Source organism: Vespula pensylvanica, chromosome 10 (genome assembly GCF_014466175.1).
Source record: "Vespula pensylvanica isolate Volc-1 chromosome 10, ASM1446617v1, whole genome shotgun sequence".
Classification (NCBI taxonomy): domain Eukaryota; kingdom Metazoa; phylum Arthropoda; class Insecta; order Hymenoptera; family Vespidae; genus Vespula; species Vespula pensylvanica.
Window position 1 is genome coordinate 3,062,406 of NC_057694.1, and position 19,704 is coordinate 3,082,109.

The 19,704-nt window shown below is 35.9% G+C and overlaps 2 protein-coding genes across 18 annotated transcripts in view; one reads left to right on the top strand and one right to left on the bottom strand.

Moving 5' to 3' along the window:
* The first annotated feature begins 312 nt into the window (after positions 1-312).
* On the top strand, positions 313-6,981 carry LOC122632347 (integrator complex subunit 3). 6 transcript variants are annotated; one of them, XM_043819042.1, is made up of 10 exons: positions 313-813; positions 1,242-1,840; positions 1,912-2,473; positions 2,549-2,744; positions 3,163-3,265; positions 3,359-3,907; positions 4,041-4,134; positions 4,213-4,580; positions 4,703-5,294; positions 5,453-6,981. In XM_043819042.1, the coding sequence occupies exons 1-10, from the start codon at positions 739-741 to the stop codon at positions 5,522-5,524; spliced, it is 3,210 nt and encodes a 1,069-aa protein (XP_043674977.1). In that variant the 5' UTR covers positions 313-738; the 3' UTR covers positions 5,525-6,981. The 6 variants fall into 6 exon arrangements, with proteins under 6 accessions (XP_043674977.1, XP_043674973.1, XP_043674974.1 ...); XM_043819038.1 differs by having other exon boundaries at positions 314-813; positions 3,100-3,265; XM_043819039.1 differs by having other exon boundaries at positions 314-813; positions 3,103-3,265.
* A 5,234-nt stretch (positions 6,982-12,215) lies between these two features.
* The window catches only part of LOC122632348 (protein groucho-like), an 89,853-nt gene continuing 82,364 nt past the window's right edge, over positions 12,216-19,704 (bottom strand). For 6 of the 12 annotated variants that reach the window (XM_043819046.1, XM_043819049.1, XM_043819045.1 and 3 more), the window contains 7 exons: positions 18,505-18,558; positions 17,008-17,199; positions 16,048-16,314; positions 15,769-15,836; positions 15,391-15,666; positions 14,675-15,278; positions 12,216-14,472 (listed from right to left, as the gene is read on the bottom strand). In XM_043819046.1, the coding sequence (XP_043674981.1) occupies positions 14,362-14,472; positions 14,675-15,278; positions 15,391-15,666; positions 15,769-15,836; positions 16,048-16,314; positions 17,008-17,199; positions 18,505-18,558 (1,572 nt within the window). In that variant the 3' untranslated portion in view covers positions 12,216-14,361. The remainder of the gene's footprint in view (positions 14,473-14,674; positions 15,279-15,390; positions 15,667-15,768; positions 15,837-16,047; positions 16,315-17,007; positions 17,200-18,504; positions 18,559-19,704) is intronic. The other 6 variants (XM_043819052.1, XM_043819053.1, XM_043819051.1 and 3 more) reach the window with 6 other exon arrangements.

The window sequence follows — 19,704 nt, forward strand, 5'->3', positions numbered from 1 at the left end:
TCGGTCAGCATGAAACATAATTAAAAATCGTCGTCGTTAAAGAATAAAGCTAAGATATACGAAGATGGAAGAAGGGAAAAGAAAAGAGAAGAAAAGAAATCGTTTGAAAAGTGTGCCGCGATAATGGTAGGCAGTTAAGAGGCGGGAAAGTAGTACGTTAGCGAAAATCGAAGAAATGTTGATCCGCGCGCAAAAACGAAGATTTGACTGTTACAATCGAGGGGCACCGAATTTCACGATCCTGGTGAGGCGCACTACTTTTCTCCTCTCTCGTCTCACAGCGCCGCGCACCGGTGTTTGCAGGTCGGTGATCCGCTATTGGTCGAGCCGTGGCACGATGGTGGGGATGAGAAGGCACCGCGTCACGAAGCGAGGCCGAGGAACTGTGAGGCGCATGTATCAATGCGCAATCGCATCTGAACGATTGACGGAGTCGGGGAGGTCCGAGGAATAAACAGAGTGGCGAGACCGCGCGACGGATAGAGAGGGGGTGAAGCGGAGAGAGTGAGGGAGCGAGCACGAGAGAGAGAGAGAGAGAGAGAGAGAGAGAGAGAGATAGAGAGAAAAAAGAGAGAGAGAGAGAGAGAGAGAGAGATAGAGATAGAAGGAACAAGCAGCGAGACGATCACGATGCACAGAGGCGAGCACAAGCGGCCAGGGGCACAGGGCTGAGGGCTGAGGGCTCAACAGGGCCTTGTACGACGTTTTACGGAATCTGGCGCGGATCAGCCAGCAACGATGGAACAGCCGAAAACTCCCGCGTCCCGGCTACTCAGTACAACCTGCATCGAGAACAAGGACGACCTGGAGGAGGTAACATAAATATTTGAAATAGTCAGTGGATACGTATCGAGTGCGAGGGGCTCCGCCATTGTTGCGACGGCCGCGCACGTCGCTGCCTGCGCGGCGCCACACGTCGAACCACGCGTCTTAGCGGGATCTTCAAATGTCTCGACCCTGCTTTTTCTTCCTTCTTCGTTCTTTTCTTCGCAATTCGTTCTTTATGATTTTTGCTCGATCGATTTCGTTCTTGTCTATGATTTCGATGTCATTTATCGCACGAATTTATATCGGAGAGAAAAGAACGCATTAACGTATATTGTTAGTATTTCGAATTTTCAGTGTCAATGTATTTCAATATCATGTATTATACATACGGTAGATATATGTATATATATATGTATATATATATATACACACGTATATATGTGTGTGTGGGTGTGTGTAATTGTTGATTACAGAAATTTGAAAGATGCTATGGCGTACTTCAAAATCTGACTACAGGCCTGTCGGAAAAGGAAGCGCATGATACGCTGAACAATGCGGTGTGCAAAGACAAAACGCACGAAGAAGTTTCCTTGGGATTATTAGTTGTCATTTTAACGGATCCACAGAATGCTTCAAAAAGTTATAGAGACTTAACGCTTATAACGAGAGATGGTCTTGCGATTGTGTTAGGACATCTTAATCAGTTGGTACTGGAAAGGTACCTCAGACTGAATGACGTTACCCGAACTCAGCTTTTGTGGTTGTTACGTGAAATGATAAGGACTAGCGTAGCTAATGTTGATAATCTTTGTTTAACTTTATTGAGACACGCGGCTGGTGGAGATATCTCCCCAAGAAATCTGTTCCTAGTCGATGCCCTTTTGGATATATTTCAAGAAAATCGGCCATGGCTGGACAAATTTCCTTTTTTGGTAGCATCTATCGTTTATACGTATTTACGATTAATAGAAGATCACAATGGTCCTCATCTGACCGGTCTTCGACAGAAGGAAGTAACTTTTACGGTATCCCTTTTGAGGGAGAGAATGGTGGACTGTTTAGTTATTGGAAGGTACATGATCATTTATTGCGTATATTCTTTCGATATTAGTTTATTAATTTAATATTTAATCGTGTTTATAGGGATTTAGTGCGCTTATTACAAAATGTTGCAAGGATACCTGAGTTTGAAGGACTTTGGAAAGATGTATTATTAAATCCAAAATCTCTCTCTCCAAACTTCAATGGAATTCTTCAACTTTTACAAACGAGGACTTCTCGAAGATTTCTTCAATCAAGGCTTACTCCAGATATGGAGAGAAAACTCGTTTTTTTAACAAGTCAAGTTCGTTTTGGAAATCACAAACGTTACCAAGATTGGTTTCAAAGACAATATTTGGCAACACCCGAATCTCAATCATTGAGGTGTGATCTAATACGTTTTATCGTCGGTGTTATACACCCGACCAATGAATTATTGTGTTCGGATATAATACCACGATGGGCGGTAATAGGATGGTTGTTTACTACTTGTACATCGACCGTAGCTGCGAGTAATGCCAAATTAGCTTTATTTTACGATTGGCTTTTCTTCGAGCCGGAGAAAGATAATATAATGAATATCGAACCTGCAATTCTTGTCATGCATAATTCAATGAGATCTCATCCACCTGTTACTGCCACTCTTTTAGATTTTTTATGCAGAGTAAGTTTATTTGCACACATTATCATCCATCGTGTTATACCAACTTCCTATGTAAATAAATAAATTTTTTCGTAGATAATACCAAACTTTTATCCGGCATTAACGGAAAAAGTTAGAAATGGAATATTTTCATCGCTGAGGCAAATTTTGGAGAAACGAGTGTTACCTAGTCTTTATCCGCTATTCGATAGTCCTAAGTTGGATAGAGAATTAAGGAGCAAAATTAGAGAAACCTTTAAGGAATTTTGCTTACCACCTAATGCAGATCCAGGTAATTGTCATGTATTATATCGTCTGCTTGATCAGCTATCCGTCGCATGATCGCTTCTGATCATAAAACCTAGAGAAGCTCGTAATAATATGTACCTTCCATTTACAAATTGTAAGTTTAGATTTTTGTATATCATTTTGCTTTCCTTCTTAATAACGTTGTAATCATGCTTTTTGACGTTGTTTCCTACGTCATCATGTCGATTAAAGAAGTGATGCTTTTTTTTCTTCTTAACTGGTTACTAACAACTCTGTGTCTTATTATATTTTCCTGCTGTAGTTCTGAATCACTGTCATTTTGAGCTTTCAGCACATTCAACGCTTACTAACTTTGGTTCTTGCATGATGTTCTTAAGCAGGTAATAAGGTTCCGATATATTCAGGTAAAATGGAAGATCTTAATAAGGATCTCAATTCAGGACTTATCTTGGAAAATACGACAAGTACACCCATGGAAAATAATCACGTGGGCCAAGATCCGGAACCAGCATTCAGCGACGAGGAAGAAGAGATGCCACTCAGGTTTGTATTTGGATTTCTATCAGATGTACATACGTCACATATATGTTCGATTTCTTCCCATATATATAATCTATTTTCAATATATATTTGCAGAATAGTAACAAAAGTGGAAGAGGAGGAAGACGAAGAAGATGTACCGTTAGCTACAGTGAAGCTTAAGAATGAACAAAAGAATGCAAATTGTGTTGCAAAAAAGGAAGATATTACGTCTCAGTTAAATCTCATTTTAGAACCAGAAGAATTGAGAACTGCCATTGGAAGCCTACATAGTGAAAGTGACAATGAAATCAGATGCCAAGCAGTGGAGAGAATAGTACAAATGGTCGTGGAGGATGAGATAGATGCAGAAACTGTGCCAGGTTTAGCGTCTTGTCTATCGACCATTTTGTCGACACAAATTACAGCACAGATATTTCCATCGGATAATTTAAACGAGGAATCTTTGACTGATAGTATAAGCACGCCATTGTTTGTTATGTTTCGAAATCAGTATCAGTTGTGTAAAGAAGAAGACAATAGGAGAAAACTTTTAGCTAGAGTACTCGCTGAAATGTATTCTATTCAACCAAAAATAGGATATCTACTTCTATATTTTTTAAAAGTATGGGGTAGAGAGGAAGAAAAGAGGGAGGGGGAACCAAGGTTAGTCGAAGTATTATTTATACGGATTAAAACGGATCGTATTTGTCATCGTATTTGTCATCGTATATTATGGTTATTGTTTTTTTTTTTTCTATGTATATATATATATATATATATTTTTGGTTTTCTACAGCAACGTATTAAACGACGTAAAAGCCTCCGTTTATAAGGACTTTTGCGCACAGAGAGAAAAAAAGTTAGATGCGTGTTTAGTGGCTGATCTGAAGGTAATCGCATCGTTATTGAAAAATAAATCAATGATACAATAATCAGTATATTAAACGTAATTATATATCGCGTTACAGTTATGTCACGAAGACAACATATTCATGTTGTGTTACTTGGTGCCTGACATATATACAGGATTTCAAAACGTGGCCCTAGGGAACGTCCAACTTTTGCATTTGGTCGTTTCGACTATCGATGCATGTCAGTTACAGGAACTGGTTTGTCAGATAATGCAAGGCCATCTTAAAATGTTAAAGAAAGAATCTTTCACTTCCTTGCTTACTGCTAGTTTAAATTGGGAAACCTTCGAACAGTACTGTTTTTGGCAGTTAATTTTTGCTCATGATTTTCCCATTGAATACGTGTTGCCAGTATTACCGAAATTGCAATTTCGTGATCATGCAGAAGCACTCACGTCGATACTATTTATGCTTAAACAAGAAAAGTAAGTAGTCGATATATCGATCGGAAAATGTATTCAAATCAAATATTTACAAATCGTCACGTTTTCCCTTTCTCTTTTTCTTTCTTTTCTTTCTTTTTTTTTGTTCTCTCTTCCATGCGCAGACCTACTCTGGAACTTTTAAGACAGTTACTTGCGCGACAGAACGTGGATGGTGACATGTTCGTAGTCGCAGCGTTACGTTATTGGTGTCGCGATTACGAGGAAAAGCTTGGTGAATTACTAGCGAATCTTTTAAGTACACGCTATCCTGCGACCAGTCCGAACAAACGAAAACGTTCTGGAGCAAAGCACAACCAACAATCTGGACCACCGACGGGCGAACAGGTTCTGGGTCATTTGGATCAATTGCGTCAACATTGTACATCCTCCACGGAGTTGCAGTTGTATCATATGGAAGGGATGCAGAGAGCGTTGCAACAAGCGCAAGCTGCCAGTAGCGATTCTCTTAGGAAGAGTTACGGCGACTTATTCGCTTTAGCGGAAGTTAACGAAGAAAACGAACCACCTCCACCGCCACCAACAAGTTCGGCGAGAAAACACGCGGCAGCTTCGGGCGGGGGTGGGGGCGGTGGAGCCGGCGGCAAAGGGGGAAATAGGAAAGTTGGCGTTAATACGAGGGAAAGGACGAGTTCGAAAAAACAAATTCGGTATCACCTCGACAGTACATCCAGTAGCGAGGTAACCATTTCACCAGTACGTCTGAAAGGAAAATAATTTGGAATTAAATTACATATTATCAGAACCGATCTGTTTATCGAAGTTTATTATATGATAAAAGTCGATTATATCGATTGATTTTGTTTCTTTGTCTGTTTTTTCTTTTTTTTTTCTTTTTTTTTTTTCTAATATAGGAGGAGGAAATCGTAAATCCAAAGCAAGCGAAAAAGAGAAAAAAGATTATAGTGGGCTCGGACAGCGACTGACCACCCAGTGTCTTCACATGTCACATGGACCACGTCATGTGTGTGCAGCAAGATAAATTAGCCTTAAGAATAGTAAGATAATACGATATATATATATATATACATATACATAGTAGATTTATCTAGCGCGACTTGTAAATATATTCTACGTTGATAATGGAGTACGAAACGATGTTGTTGGCGCGAGTCTTACGCGTTTCGTAATCTAAAAACCGTAGTGGTGCCAGGCTCTCGTTATTATCGTTAAATGTGTATGTATGTATCCTCGATTAGTTTTCTAAAGTAAAAATACTCTTATCATATCGACTTATCGACGAGTAAATTTATTATCGACTAAGGGAGGTGTGACTATCGTTTGTCGGACGAAAAATTATTGCGAAAAAATTACTTTCAATTGTGTACAAATGAGAAATTCTAAATGAATAACTTTGACCTGGCACCACTACAAGGGGTAAAACAATGCGGTCTTACTCCCATAAACACGTTAAATTTGTAATTGTAAAAGCATCGATCCACATAGTATTTTTATGTGGAAAGAAAGTCAGCGCGTGCAAGCACCTTCGTCGTGCTTAATATATTTACCAATGATCTTTTCTACTAATTGTGCGATTATCACACTCCGATCAAGTTGTTATTGACAAATATTGATTTTGTCGATTTAGATTATTGACAAGTAATTATTTCTTGATTTAAAACATTTGACACAGCCGTAAATTATTTTAACAGAAAATATCTTTATAGTAGAGAATCGTTTGAAATAACATTGTGAATAATGTGTCGTTAGGGTTCATGTATTAATTCCTAAGATTTTTTCTATAGTACGTAATATATATGCGTCCGTTATATTTTCGGTTTGGAGAAAAAAAAATATTTGCGTATTGCACAAAAGTAAATAAGAAGTAAATTCGATAAGAAATCGGATCTTTGTAACAATATCTTTGTTCGAGTTTTTGAAAACTACGTCGTCTTCGAAGGTTCAAATTAATGCACAAGTAGATCCAATTTGTGTGAGTTATTCTCACAATAGACTCTTTTACCGTCCTCTTAAGTTTCAATTAAAATCTTATAGATCGCGTTCTTATACTTATCTTCTTATATTTATAAGAAATTTCTTTATATCGCGAATGTAAGAGCTGCTGATATTCTTGGAATTAATGCATGAGTCAAAGAGTATTAAGAATTTAGGAAACCTCATATATACGCATACGAAATTATTAATACCGCGCTTGTGAATAATTTTACATTTTAAAATGATAACTTTCTTTTAATCAATTCCTTGTTTCGATCGTCGTTGATTCCATTGTTTGTTCTTTCAAAGGATATTGAGATCATTCATCGAACGTAACGTTAAATAATTAAATTTATATATAGCTCGTTTAAACGATTTACTTTATAAATTTAAACTTTTATATACACGCACTTTTCTTTATTACAATACCATATTAATTTCTTCGAGAGGTTTCATCGTTTTCTTTTTTTTTTCTTTTCTTCTCTCTCTTTTTTTTTTTTTTTTTTTTTTTAAATTCCATCTTGTGCATTTGAATCATTATTCGCGGGACGCATCGTTTATTTTATCTCTTTTCTTTGTATCTTCGTAAGATCAAACGCGTTTTATTATATATAAAATACACACACACACATACACATACACACATATTATTCCTGCGATCTTTGTCGAGTCTTTCGAATGTCTTTCGCCATACTTTTGGATTCAAATTCCTGTTAAAATGAAGACCAAATTAGAAAAAGAAAAAAGAAGAAACATATTGATATAGAGAGTAATTCTAACGCATTTAGAAAAAATATATGAAAGTAACAGTGATTTATGCTTCTATCAAATTTTATACGAGTATAAAGTAGTGTTAACTTACTTTACTCTCGATAAGGACACGAGACACAAATGTAAAGGACGCATTGGTCATCATTTAGTTTTGTTTCGAATGAAGTCTGAGAAAGGATTAAAACTGATTGAGAAAGAGAGGAAGGAGGAAGAGAGATAGAGATAGAGAGATGAATATATATATATATATTTATATATATATATATAAAATAGATAGATAGATAAATAGATAGATAGAAAAGAGAGAATTTTTTCTAAGTCACTTACAGCTCGGACACACAGTTTCAACTTTTAGTTGCTCCCGTGATTTATCAGATAACAATTTATTTTACATGTATGTCTGATAATGATGATGATGATGATAATTATTATTATTATTATTATAATGATGATGATGATGATGATGGGTATGCGATCGCCATAGAGATGAGAGCGTAATTTGTATGAAGTGTTTGTTATTAGCTTTTTATTAGAATTAAGAATGTAAGCATCGACGAGATAGTAAGACTGTATTAAGTATGTTAACTTGATATACTCTTATTTCTCGTAGATAGCATATATATGTATATGTATATATATATATGCATATATATATATATACACACACACATATATATATATACACACACACGACACAGTTTTACGACCAAATGTTATTCAGTTTGCGACTGCGCTTTAAGTGAGCACAATCATTCTCGATAAAGTAGGACGCTATATACATTTTGTATACTTTTACATCGAGAAAGGTGATCAATCTCCGAGTGATCTCTGTCTCCCTACTCTTTTCTTTCTTCTTCTTCTTTTTTCTTATTTTTATTTCTTTTTTCGTTTTTTAATTTTATTCCTATTTCACTTTTTCTTCGCTCTCGATCTTGTCCATTTGCTTTACTCCGTCTTATATCGCATGATCGTGTTTGTTTTTTCTTTTTTATCTTCAGCAATTTCATCTGGTACATATACACTTTCCGTGTGTTTCGAATTGTTCAGATAGTTTTTCATTTTATTTTTTTATTTTTTATTTTTTTTTTATACATACATACATACATATATATATATATGTGTGTATTTATATGTATGTATATATATATATATATTATTTAATATATAAATCTCTTTATTCTCCCATCTGAAAAAAAGAATTAATTAACCAAACAAACAAACAAACAAACGAACGAACGAACAACTAAATAAACAAAACAAAAATTAGATAAAAAACCACCTTCCGTTCGGGTATATGTACCTCGGCTCTCAGACCTTCCAAAAAATGTAAAAATCAGTAGCGTCTCTCAATGTGTGTAAAAATTAAGTCGTAAAGGATGAAAGAAAGAGTATAAAAAGAAACTTCGTCTTCGTTCGTTCGTACGTTTGTCTGTCTGTCTGTCCGTCTGTCCGTCTGTCTGTCTGTCTGTCTGTAATGTACATTTCCTGTAAAATCGATCGCTGTAAAAGGAAGTAGAGCTGCGTTATGTATTTTCTAGTTTGTACATACAACGGGGTAAATGCGAGAATGACGATGCATTGTGTATGAAAGTATATAAGTGGATAAATATATACATATATACATATATATCTACATATATATATATATGTCATATATATATATATATTTATATATGTGTATATATGTACGTGAGGATTGCGTGTATGTTTGTGAGAACGTGTGATATCGTGTGCACACGAGCGTGAGAAACGAAAACGTTTAAATGTAACACTTTTACAAAGATCGGGGTGGGGCCACGGAAAATAATGGATGAAAAACTTACATTTTCACGAAGAAACTTATAGTATTTTCGTGCACGATCCGTTTTCTTTCTTTCTTTCTTTCTTTTTTTGTTTTCTTCTTCATTCTTTCTCTTTATATATTTTTCAAAAACGTCATGAGTAATACGTGCGCGCACACGCATTCATATATATATATATATATATATATATATATATATAATATATATAAAATGTGTGCGTGTATGTATATGCATATACATATATGCGCGCGCGTGTATTATCTATGCTGTGTATATGCTTTGTGACTGTTCTCCTCTTCTTCTGCTACTGTATATGTGTGATACGTGCATGGTTTTGTTTTTGTACGCTTGCGATGCATCTAGCATCAAACGAGACATCTGGGAATTTATCTGACTGAATGTTGAAGAAAATAAAATAATAATAATAATAATAATAATAATAAATAATAATAATAAATAAATAATAATAAATAATAGTAATGATAATGATAAATGAAAAGAAAAAAAAAAGGAAGAAGAAAGAATATAGTATATCATCCGTTTATGACGGTGTAAATTACTATGTCGAACGATGATGATTGTCCAACGTGTTATTACACTTTTCTATTTGTATATAATGAATGAAAATGACGATATATATGAAGAAAAAAAAAAATATTTAAGGCGCGATACGCAGTAACGATTGGCTGTGTGTATGCATGTATGTAAGTAATGTATGTATGTATGTAAGAAAAAGAGAGAGAGAGAGAACGAAGAAAGAATGTATCCTTTGTGTGAACGAGAACGACAGAGAAAAAACGAGAGTGAACGTGCTAATAAGAGAGAAAGAGAAAAAAAAGAAAAAGAGAGAGTGAGAGAGAGAGAGAGAGAGAGAGAGAGAGAGAGAGAGAATTCTACATCACGTGGCAATATGCAAAACAAACCTTGTAAACATTTAATGTTTTTAACGATCTTGTACACATCAATACACGTGTAAATACATGGATAGAATATCATACCGCGAGCATAAACATTTAATGTTTTTAACGATCTTGTACACACGAAATACACGTAAATGTAAATACATCGAAAATGATCTAAATCACGTGTTTCTTCGTTCTCATGACTAATTTCACACCCATACGATCGAATGTTTTAAGTTTTAATTAACTCGTTCACTCTCTTCCATGAAAGAAAAAAAAAAAAAAAGGAATGTCCCCATTGAGAGTTCATGATTTTTATCTCTTATCATTTTTAATTTACGTTTTTAATATTCCTTCATATATATGAAGGACACATACATACATACATATATATAATAATTAATTTAATATATTATATATATATATTTACTATATTTTTATATATTATATATATATAAAATTATATATAATATATGTGTGTTTGTGTGCGTGTGCGTGTGTGTGTGTGTGTGGTATGAAAATAAATTATCACAAATTCATTATTTGCAACAAAGTTGTATAGTATCGTGACCCTGTATGAAAATTTAATTAAAAATGAATAAGTACTTACTGTCGATGAAGCTGTTAGAACTTAAAAAAAAAAAAAAAAGAAAGGAAAACTAAATGAAAAAGTTCTAACATAGACATCGTAGAGTTCAGTTCATCGAATCATCGTTATCCTCGTTGATTCGTGTTCACTAAAGTTGAAGAAAATTTCTTCGATGTTTCTATAAAAAAATGATCTCGTTTCCTGTTAGTATCATATTTAGAAGTAATAGAAAGCCAGACAGTAAAAGTGTTAAATAGAATTAGATAGATTAAAAGAGATCTCTATGTGTGGAAAAATAGCAAATAAAAGCGTGGTATCAATCGTCACACCTCATTATTATTATTATTATTGCTAGGGACACGGCGGTGATAAGAATAAGAAGAATAAGAATGATAAGAAGAAGAAAATGGAATAAAATCGTTTGCGTCTTCGTAAAACGTGTGTGTTTGTAGTGTGTCTCTTTCGTTATTAGGTTTTCTTTTGATATTTTTCTTTCTCTTTTTTCTTTTTATCTTCTCATCATTGTTATATATATATATATATATATATATATATATATATATATGTATATATACACACATATATATACACAGTGCAACAGTACAATCATTATTTATCGATTTATCGCGTATCTTTTAATAATCAAGATGTGGATCGCACGAATACAAAGTTTACATTGTTTTTCTTTTTCCAATGATTGAAGAAACACAAGCTTAAAAGAATCGATGTACGCGCTTTTTTTCTGTAACGAAAATATTGATCTTCCAAAAAAAGTAAACAAAAAACATAAAAAACAAAAAAAGAAAAAGAGGTAATTATATATATTATACACACATTTATATGTGAGCCGTGATTATGAAAGTGTGTTCTAAGTAAAAAAAAGAAACAGAAAAAAAAACGAAAAAAAAAAAAAAACGAGACCAAATTAATTTATTGCGTATAATTAGAATATTATCGTATTTCCATATGAATTACGCAATAAATTAATAAAACTGAATGAAATAATTTAACTTTTAACTTAGATATCACTTTATGATCACCTGCTCATACATTATGTATTGTACATATATATAAAAACAATTTCATATATATATATATATTTGTATATATATATATTTTTATGTATATACGGACGCATTTAATATTTCGAAAAAGACCGAAGAATAAACTGTCACATATCGTTACAATTTCGAACGTAAAAAATTATTATAGCCGAGACGCGATATCGTTTTTGTTTTAAAAATTATTCATTCATGATACTATAATGATTTTAAGAGATTTAATTTTCATGGAAACAGAAATACAATTCTCTATTTGTACAGATGATCGAACGTGCGATCAACCGACGAAGAGTTGAATTGGAAAAAAAAAAAAAAAAAAAAAAAGAAAAAAATGAAGAAAAAGAAATTAAAGAAGAAAAGAAAAAAGTTAACATAACTAAAAATCCAAAATCGTGTTAAAAGTTTGAAGCAGGGGATCATAATATAGTCGATTCGTTGAATTCTCGTCCGCGTTAAAATGTCGATTTCTCTCACCCCCCCCCCCCCCCCAATCGTGTTTCTCGTTAGAGCGCGTCTTACAAAGTAGAGAAATAGTTTTGTGTCTCGTTTTGTGCACAGAATTGTACTTTACATAGATATATATATATTTTTTTCTTTTTTTTCCCCCTCCTTTTTCGTTTTTTTTTAAGCATCTTCGTTACCGTCAATAACGGCACGTAAGTTGTCCATTGCGTTTATCGGCAACGATCATCGAATCTGGTACGCGATTTTGTACAAAGAGATTTATCACGCACGCATCTAAACGCATAAGATGTATCATACATACACACGCAGAGCCGATTAATACACCCCCTGTCCCTCCCACTGCACTGCTACCTCCCCCAGCTGGCCCCCATACACACACGACGCATCATATACACGCATATACACAAAGTCGTTTGTTTAAATTTCGCTCACCCACGTACATACATACAATACACAACACGATACGCATACAAAGAGACGAATGCAATTTGTCTCTCTATGTGTATGTGTATATGTGCGTGCGTGCGTGTGTATGCGTATGCGCATGCACGTCTACAAAAGAAGAAGCATGCACGTACGCAGGCAATTGAAACGCTATTCTCTGCTCGTAGAGGAGTTTAACGCGTTATTTTTGTTATTGTTAACAATCTGCAATACACTTTTTGGGGATAAACGAAAGAAAGGAGTCATCGAAATTTCATCATCGAAATGAAACGAGAAAAAAGGAAGAAACTTAAAATAGGAAAAAGAAGTAAAGAAAAATGTAAAGTTTAAGGATTTAAAAAATATTCGATATGTTTTGTTTTTTAAAGGTATGACGCCGATTGATAATACTAATCGCATTCTTGCTATCATCGATGATCGTTTTATGTTGTTCATCGTTATAACGAGCATAGATATATTTTTTATTGAGAATAAAATAAATCGTTTGTTAAACGATCCGATTTCTCAAGTGTTTATTTGAATTCGGATTTATAATATTATCGGCGATCGAGAAGATAACAAATTATTTCTTTCATACGCATGTACGTATGTGTGTGTGTATGTATGTGGTTTTCATGGACATATAATAAATGCGCGTCATCTTCTTAAATATAGAACTACTTAAAATAAAAATAAAAATGGAAGTGAAAATAAAAATAAAAATAAACATAAAAATAAAAATAAAATATAAAATATGAAATAAAATCAAACCATGATAATCTCGATCGCCTAACGACAATACTGAAGGAGAGTACCAATGAAATTGAAATAAAGTGAAACGCGTTTAATCACCGATTGCCATCATACACTGATTTCGCAAATCATCACTCTTAACGTTATTAGTGACTGTAAAAGTTGTAAAAGTCATTGGAAACGATTTTTACAATTATATCGTCGTATTAACGGCTGAAAGCGTAATGCAATTTTCGTAGGTAGATTATAGATTCGTCACCTTTAAATTGGCCGTCCGATTCGGGCGTATATATATATATATGTATATATATGTATATGTATATATATATATATATCGATCTCTCTCTATCTCTCTCTCTTTCTCTCTCACTCTTTCTCTATTATTTTACGTATCTCTATATAAAATCATATATTTTCAACGTATCGTTCGTCACTCGCAAGAATGTTTTGTGTCTTTTACTTCACGGACACGTGAACCGCTCGGAAACGTTCTATTTAACACGTTTTATCGTCGTTGTACACGCGCGACAGGAGTTCGTTTTCTAGGTATAATCACATCTGCATAAAGTATACTCTCACACGGTTGGGTCATGCACGCACGCGTTTTATACGTTCGCACACACACTTTGAGAGAGACTTCGTATCACATTATACATTGAGTATCTCCTCTTTAAACATTGTTTCTCTATAGCAATATAGATTCTTATATATATATACACAGTAGTAACAGTCTAGTTTTCCTAAGGCTTCTAAAACTTTCTCACTTGCGACGTGTTTCTTCTTTCGATGAGAGAAAGAAACTGATAGAAGAAGAAGAAGAAGAAGAAGAAGAAGAAGAAGAGGTGAAGGAGGTGGAGGAAGCGTAGGAGGAAGAGGAGGAAGCGAAAGAGGAATGGAAGTTGACGATGGTGATGGTGATGGCGATGGAGGAGAAGAGAAGAAAGGAAAGGAAAGGAAAATAAAAAGAAAGAAATGAAAGGAACGAAAGGGAACAGCGGATACCGGTGTAGTTCGAGCCGTAACGAAGAGAGAAAATGTAGGTTCTTGCCGGGAGACATACGTCTAGTAGTAAATCACTTCGTAGACAGTGGCCTTCTTGTCGCCGGATCCAGTCACAATGTACTTGTCGTCGGCAGAGATGTCGCAGCTCAGAACCGACGAGGATTCCTTCGACTAGAAAAGAGAAACAAAGAGAACGAGATATATACTTTACGTTCAATCGTCTTGTCGTTTTAATTTGATTGAAGAAAATCCCGAACGATCGAGCGCGTGGATACGTACAAAAAGAAGAGAGAAAATAAAATTAAAAAAAAAAAAGAAGAAAAAGAAAGAAAGAAATGTAAAAGAAGATTAAAATGAAAAGAAGGAGACCAACTTGAAATATCGAGGCGCCGTAAGGCGTGCGCCAAGCGTTGAGCAGATTGTCCTTGCCGGTGGAAACGAACCACTTGCCGCATGAAGCGAAACGAAGGGATAGAACGCAGGACTCGTGCAGATGTAACTGATATTTGTCCAACTTTGTGGCATGAAGAACCTCGACGTTAGAGTTCTCCATGCCGACAGCGAGCCATTCGCCGGTAGGACAGTATCCCAATGAGAATATTTGGGATGTGAAGTCATGTTGCTGAAGTTGCCTTCCTTCTCTTAGATCCCACGATCTTACGGTATTATCGAGGCCACCGGTCCAGAGTTTCGAGCCGTCGGCCGATATGTCGATGCAAGAAGCTCCGTCCGTGTGTCCTTGGAACTGTCTGACCAACGTTTGATTCTGGAGATCCCAGACGGCGATATTACCGTCGCTGCAGCAACTGAAACAGACCTTCGAGTCCGGCGAGATGGCCAAGGCGTAACAGGCTGGCGCTGAGGAGGTCAACTCGGCCTTGATCCTCGGCGTTGGGCTGGCCAGGTCCCAGATACTCAGTTGACTCGCCTCACCGCCTACTATCAACGTTCTACCGTCTGGCAGTAACTTCACCGACCTGATGGAGAAAAACGGGAAGTAAGAAGACAGACGTTAGATCGAAAGAAATTGATTTCTATATTACTCCGTGATCCCCACAGCTGACACATAGAAATATACTCTCGAGTGACCTGATGTAATTGTCGCGCTGCAAACAGTCCAATTGCGAGACAGGTTTAGCGCTAATGCTGCTGCCTTGACCAATATCCCAGACTTTGACGCAACCCTTGCCACCGGTGTAAACGTATTTTGTTGGATTCGAGATCGTGACCGCGCATACGACCTCACCGTGAGTCAAAGTGTTGATCTGACGCGCGTGACGAGGTATACCTGGTCCTGTGAGAGCATCCGTGGGGAAAGATACTGGTTGCAGTTGGCCCTCGCCGTTCATATGGAAGGAGTACGCTCTGAGAATAGTCACCAACGAAGTCTCGATTATCTTTCTTCGAGTCTATCTTATGCTAAACTAAATACCTCGATTATTAGGTAGCTCTAATTGGATTACGTACGGTTTGCCACCCGGAATGCTGCTCAGTCCGTTACTCGAGGGTATCCTCACGTGACCGTCGAAACTGAGCTGAAAAATGTAAAACGTTACATATGAATTAGTACGTACGAAATAGGGTAATTATTTGTTACGAAATTTCTCTCTCTCTCTCTCTCTCTCTCTCTTCTATTCTATCTCTATCATTATCATTATCTCTGTCGTTATCTCTATCTCTATCAATATCTTTTTCTCTCTCGAAAGATACGATTGCAATTGAGATGAGTCGAAGAAATGAATTTACGAGATTGATGGGATCGAAAGTCACCATGGATGGTCTGGCGTAGGGCAAGTTGTTGTAGGGCGAGGGCGACTGCGACGGCTCATTGCCGCGGGATGGCAAGCCCTGATAACCCTGTGGTGGCGTTTGCTGCGACGATGGCGGATGATAGACCCGCGATGCCAAGGGCCCAGGGATGCCGCCCATAGTTGGCGTACAACTGCGCGAGCCCCTCGCCGCCGCCACAGGTGTACCCGGTTTGTCGACCTGAATTGTTAGTTCCGCGATGTTCTTTTTTTGTTATTCAAAAAAAAAACACAATGTATTTCCGGATGACAACGAGTTGTACAAATCAACGATCACAGGTTGTTCCGTCATCGCGTTGTTAAAAATTAATACGAATTGATCGGTTTCTTCTTCACACGAAGAACAATCGTCCAACAGGGTCGACAAATTTTTGAGATGATTTATAAACGGGCGCGCAATCTAAGTCAATTTGTATCATGTTCAATAATGTTTTCAACATTGAAATTATATCGTTTCAATTAACGATAGAAGATATCAATGTTTCGACAACGGAACATCCTGTATATACTTTTCTTTCTTTTTATTAAGTAGCAAAGAGATAACCGGCTATCTTTACTTTCTGGTGACGATTCAATGCGATGCTCGAATTTATTTTGCCAAGAATTTTGATTCATCCTTTAAAAAATTTCTTCAATATATACATACATACATACATACATACATACATACATACATATATATATATATATGCATATATATGTATAAAATAGAAATAGAAACAAACGGAAGCGTTACATTTCCATTCTTTTTTTTTTTTTTTTTTTTTTTTAATGAAAAATTCGTCAATACATAGTTATTATTTTTTTTGTTCTTTCTTATGGATATTCTTTCTATTCATTTCGTAGAATCTCGCTTCGTAATCGTCACCGAATAAGCTTGCTCTCCGCAAGATCTTACATCTTTACTTTTCAGAGACGGCGTACTACGGGCGGAAGAACTTCCGCTTCGCGAAGGTGGCCTGTCCTTGACCGAGGTCGAACCTACTCCCGAAGCTGGTCCACCGATGTGACCCGTTGCTCCATGTTTCTCTAGGGTACCGTTTTCTCGTGGATCCGAATGCTCGCCATTCGCATGCGGCGACGATCCTTCCTGCATTGCGAAAACAAAATGGATCTCTTTGAAATATGTGAACTACTATCTTCCACGTACATTTTAATTCATTGAAAAAAGAAAAGAAAATAAGAGAGAAGGCAAAATTTATTTTTTTTTTATTTCCATAATATCAACATGTACTTATATGATTTTTAATGAATTTCTTAAGTTTCTAAACTAATCGCTATCACGAAGACGATAGTTGTAATCGAATCGAAGTCACTCGTTCATCTATCGATATAGTCTTACGTTAATGGCTAAATACTATTTTTATTGTTCTTGCAGAATTTGTATTTAATTTATTTCCGTGAGAGATACACGCATACATACATACGTACATACATACATGGGTACGCACATATATACATATATATATACTTTTATATATATATATATACATGCGATTTTTAATAAATTTTTCAATTTTATGAAATTCCTGTTAGTTTTGAAGCCGAAAGTTAAATTAAAGCGAAATTACTCATGGATCTTCGCACCGTGCAACCTAATTTTTGTTCTAAATTTCAAGTTAATCCGCTTGAACGTTTAGATAGTAAAATAGATACGTGTTTGTATGCACGTACACACACACACACACACACACACATACACGCATTCACGCTAATGTGTATGAATCTGTATCTATGCGTTAAAATACTGTACATATAAATTCTAATACCAAACTTAAAATAGGATCGAAATCTTTTATTAAGTTCACAAATTAAAATTTTCAATCATCCGGTATCTTCATAGAAAATTTCTGACACAAATACATGGTTACGAATTATTTATTATTTTACATATTTCTACGTAGTTCGATATATTTTTTTTTTATTGCGTGTGTGACTCTTTTTTATGAATTTATTTATATTATAAAAAAAAAAAAACGTTGTTTTCAAACTGGAAGTTTAATCGAGGCGGAACAATGAACTGATTCGAAATTTATCAAAATAATTTCATTTTAGTTAACAATTTCAAATGAATTCATTTAGTTATATAGATGATACACCGGGCGCATACACACACATATATATATACATACTTACGTACGTATATAAATATGTACATATATACGTTCTTCTTCTTATATACGAAAACTACAAGATTCAGAGGGAGTTCGTAGATATTATAAAAAATGATAATGATTTGGAAGATACACTTCTCTATCATATTTGCTTCGCATCTCTTCTAATTGAAAATATTGGTGAACTCGTCGCAGTCTATTCCTAAACATGAGTGGAAAAGAACTAAATCTTTTTTCTCGTTTGTGTCGTTAGAAAAAACAAATCGTTAATTAAAATATACCTCGTTCGCCACGTCAACGACTAAGTCCTGATCGCTTTTCTCGCCGTCGCTATCCTGTAAAGAGAAAATAATGATCATGAAGAAAGGACGAAACAAGAGAAAGAAAGAAAACGTGCTTACTTTTAAAATTAATATATTATCTATGAAGCTACACAGGTAAAGAAAATGATATATGTTCGTGTATATGTGTGTTGTATGTATATACCTGTATGAACGTATGTATGTATATGTATATAAATGAGACCCTCGACAGTTGTAGTTACGCCTACACGAGTGACTCGACCTACATTTAGCGGAGAGCATAGAGACACCGGTATTTCCTTCGGAGATGCATTATTAATTTCGATACTCGTTCCTAAGGTGCATCTCGCGTTCTGATTGCGCGTTAAGTTAATGGGTAAAGTATCGTAGCGATGGTATGTACACGGCTATGCGTCTCCGTTTGCGTCGGAGTACATAGTTACTCGTTGAATTTACAAGGGCCGTGTATGAGTCGAAAGTGCTTTCGTAATCAAAAGCTTTTGCCAGCGAGTGTATGCGCGGCCATTATTCGATCACACGAATTACTTTTGCTTTTCTAGTCGTTCGTACGTCTAAATACGAATCATTCTCAAGGAGGAAGAAAAAGAAAAAGAAAAAGAAAAAGGAGGAAAAGAAAGGATGCATTATTGGTATCCAAGGAAGGAAATATCAAGAGGACCGATCTCTGGGTTATTTAATATTAATTCTTATGGTGTAAGCTGATACAGGGAGTATTGTGAAGGGGACACGTGATCGTGGCACGTTTTAGAACGAACGATTTGCTCGGGGGATTCGAATCGTAATTGCGACGCGATATGGTCATTGAGGGAAAGAAGAAGGGAGAGGGCGAGAAGCGGCGAGATTAGAGGGGAAAAGTGAAGAGGATAGAGACGAAGAGGAGGAGGAGGAGGAGGAGGAGAGAAGAGAAGAGAAGAGAAGAGAAGAGACGAGAGGAAGAATAGGCTAGGCGGAGGAGCGAAGTCCGTTCGAGCTGCCAGGGACAAGCAATAAATTTGTGTACGGACGATGAGTCTCAGTAAATAGAAGGCAAAGTGTGGTGGTATTGATTTCAGTGGTATTACTCGGCCGGCGGAGGACGCTCGTGGGTGGAGAGTGGCCGCGGAGGGTAGAAGGAGGAGGAATGAAAGAGAATGATGGAGAAAGAGAGAGAGAGAGAGA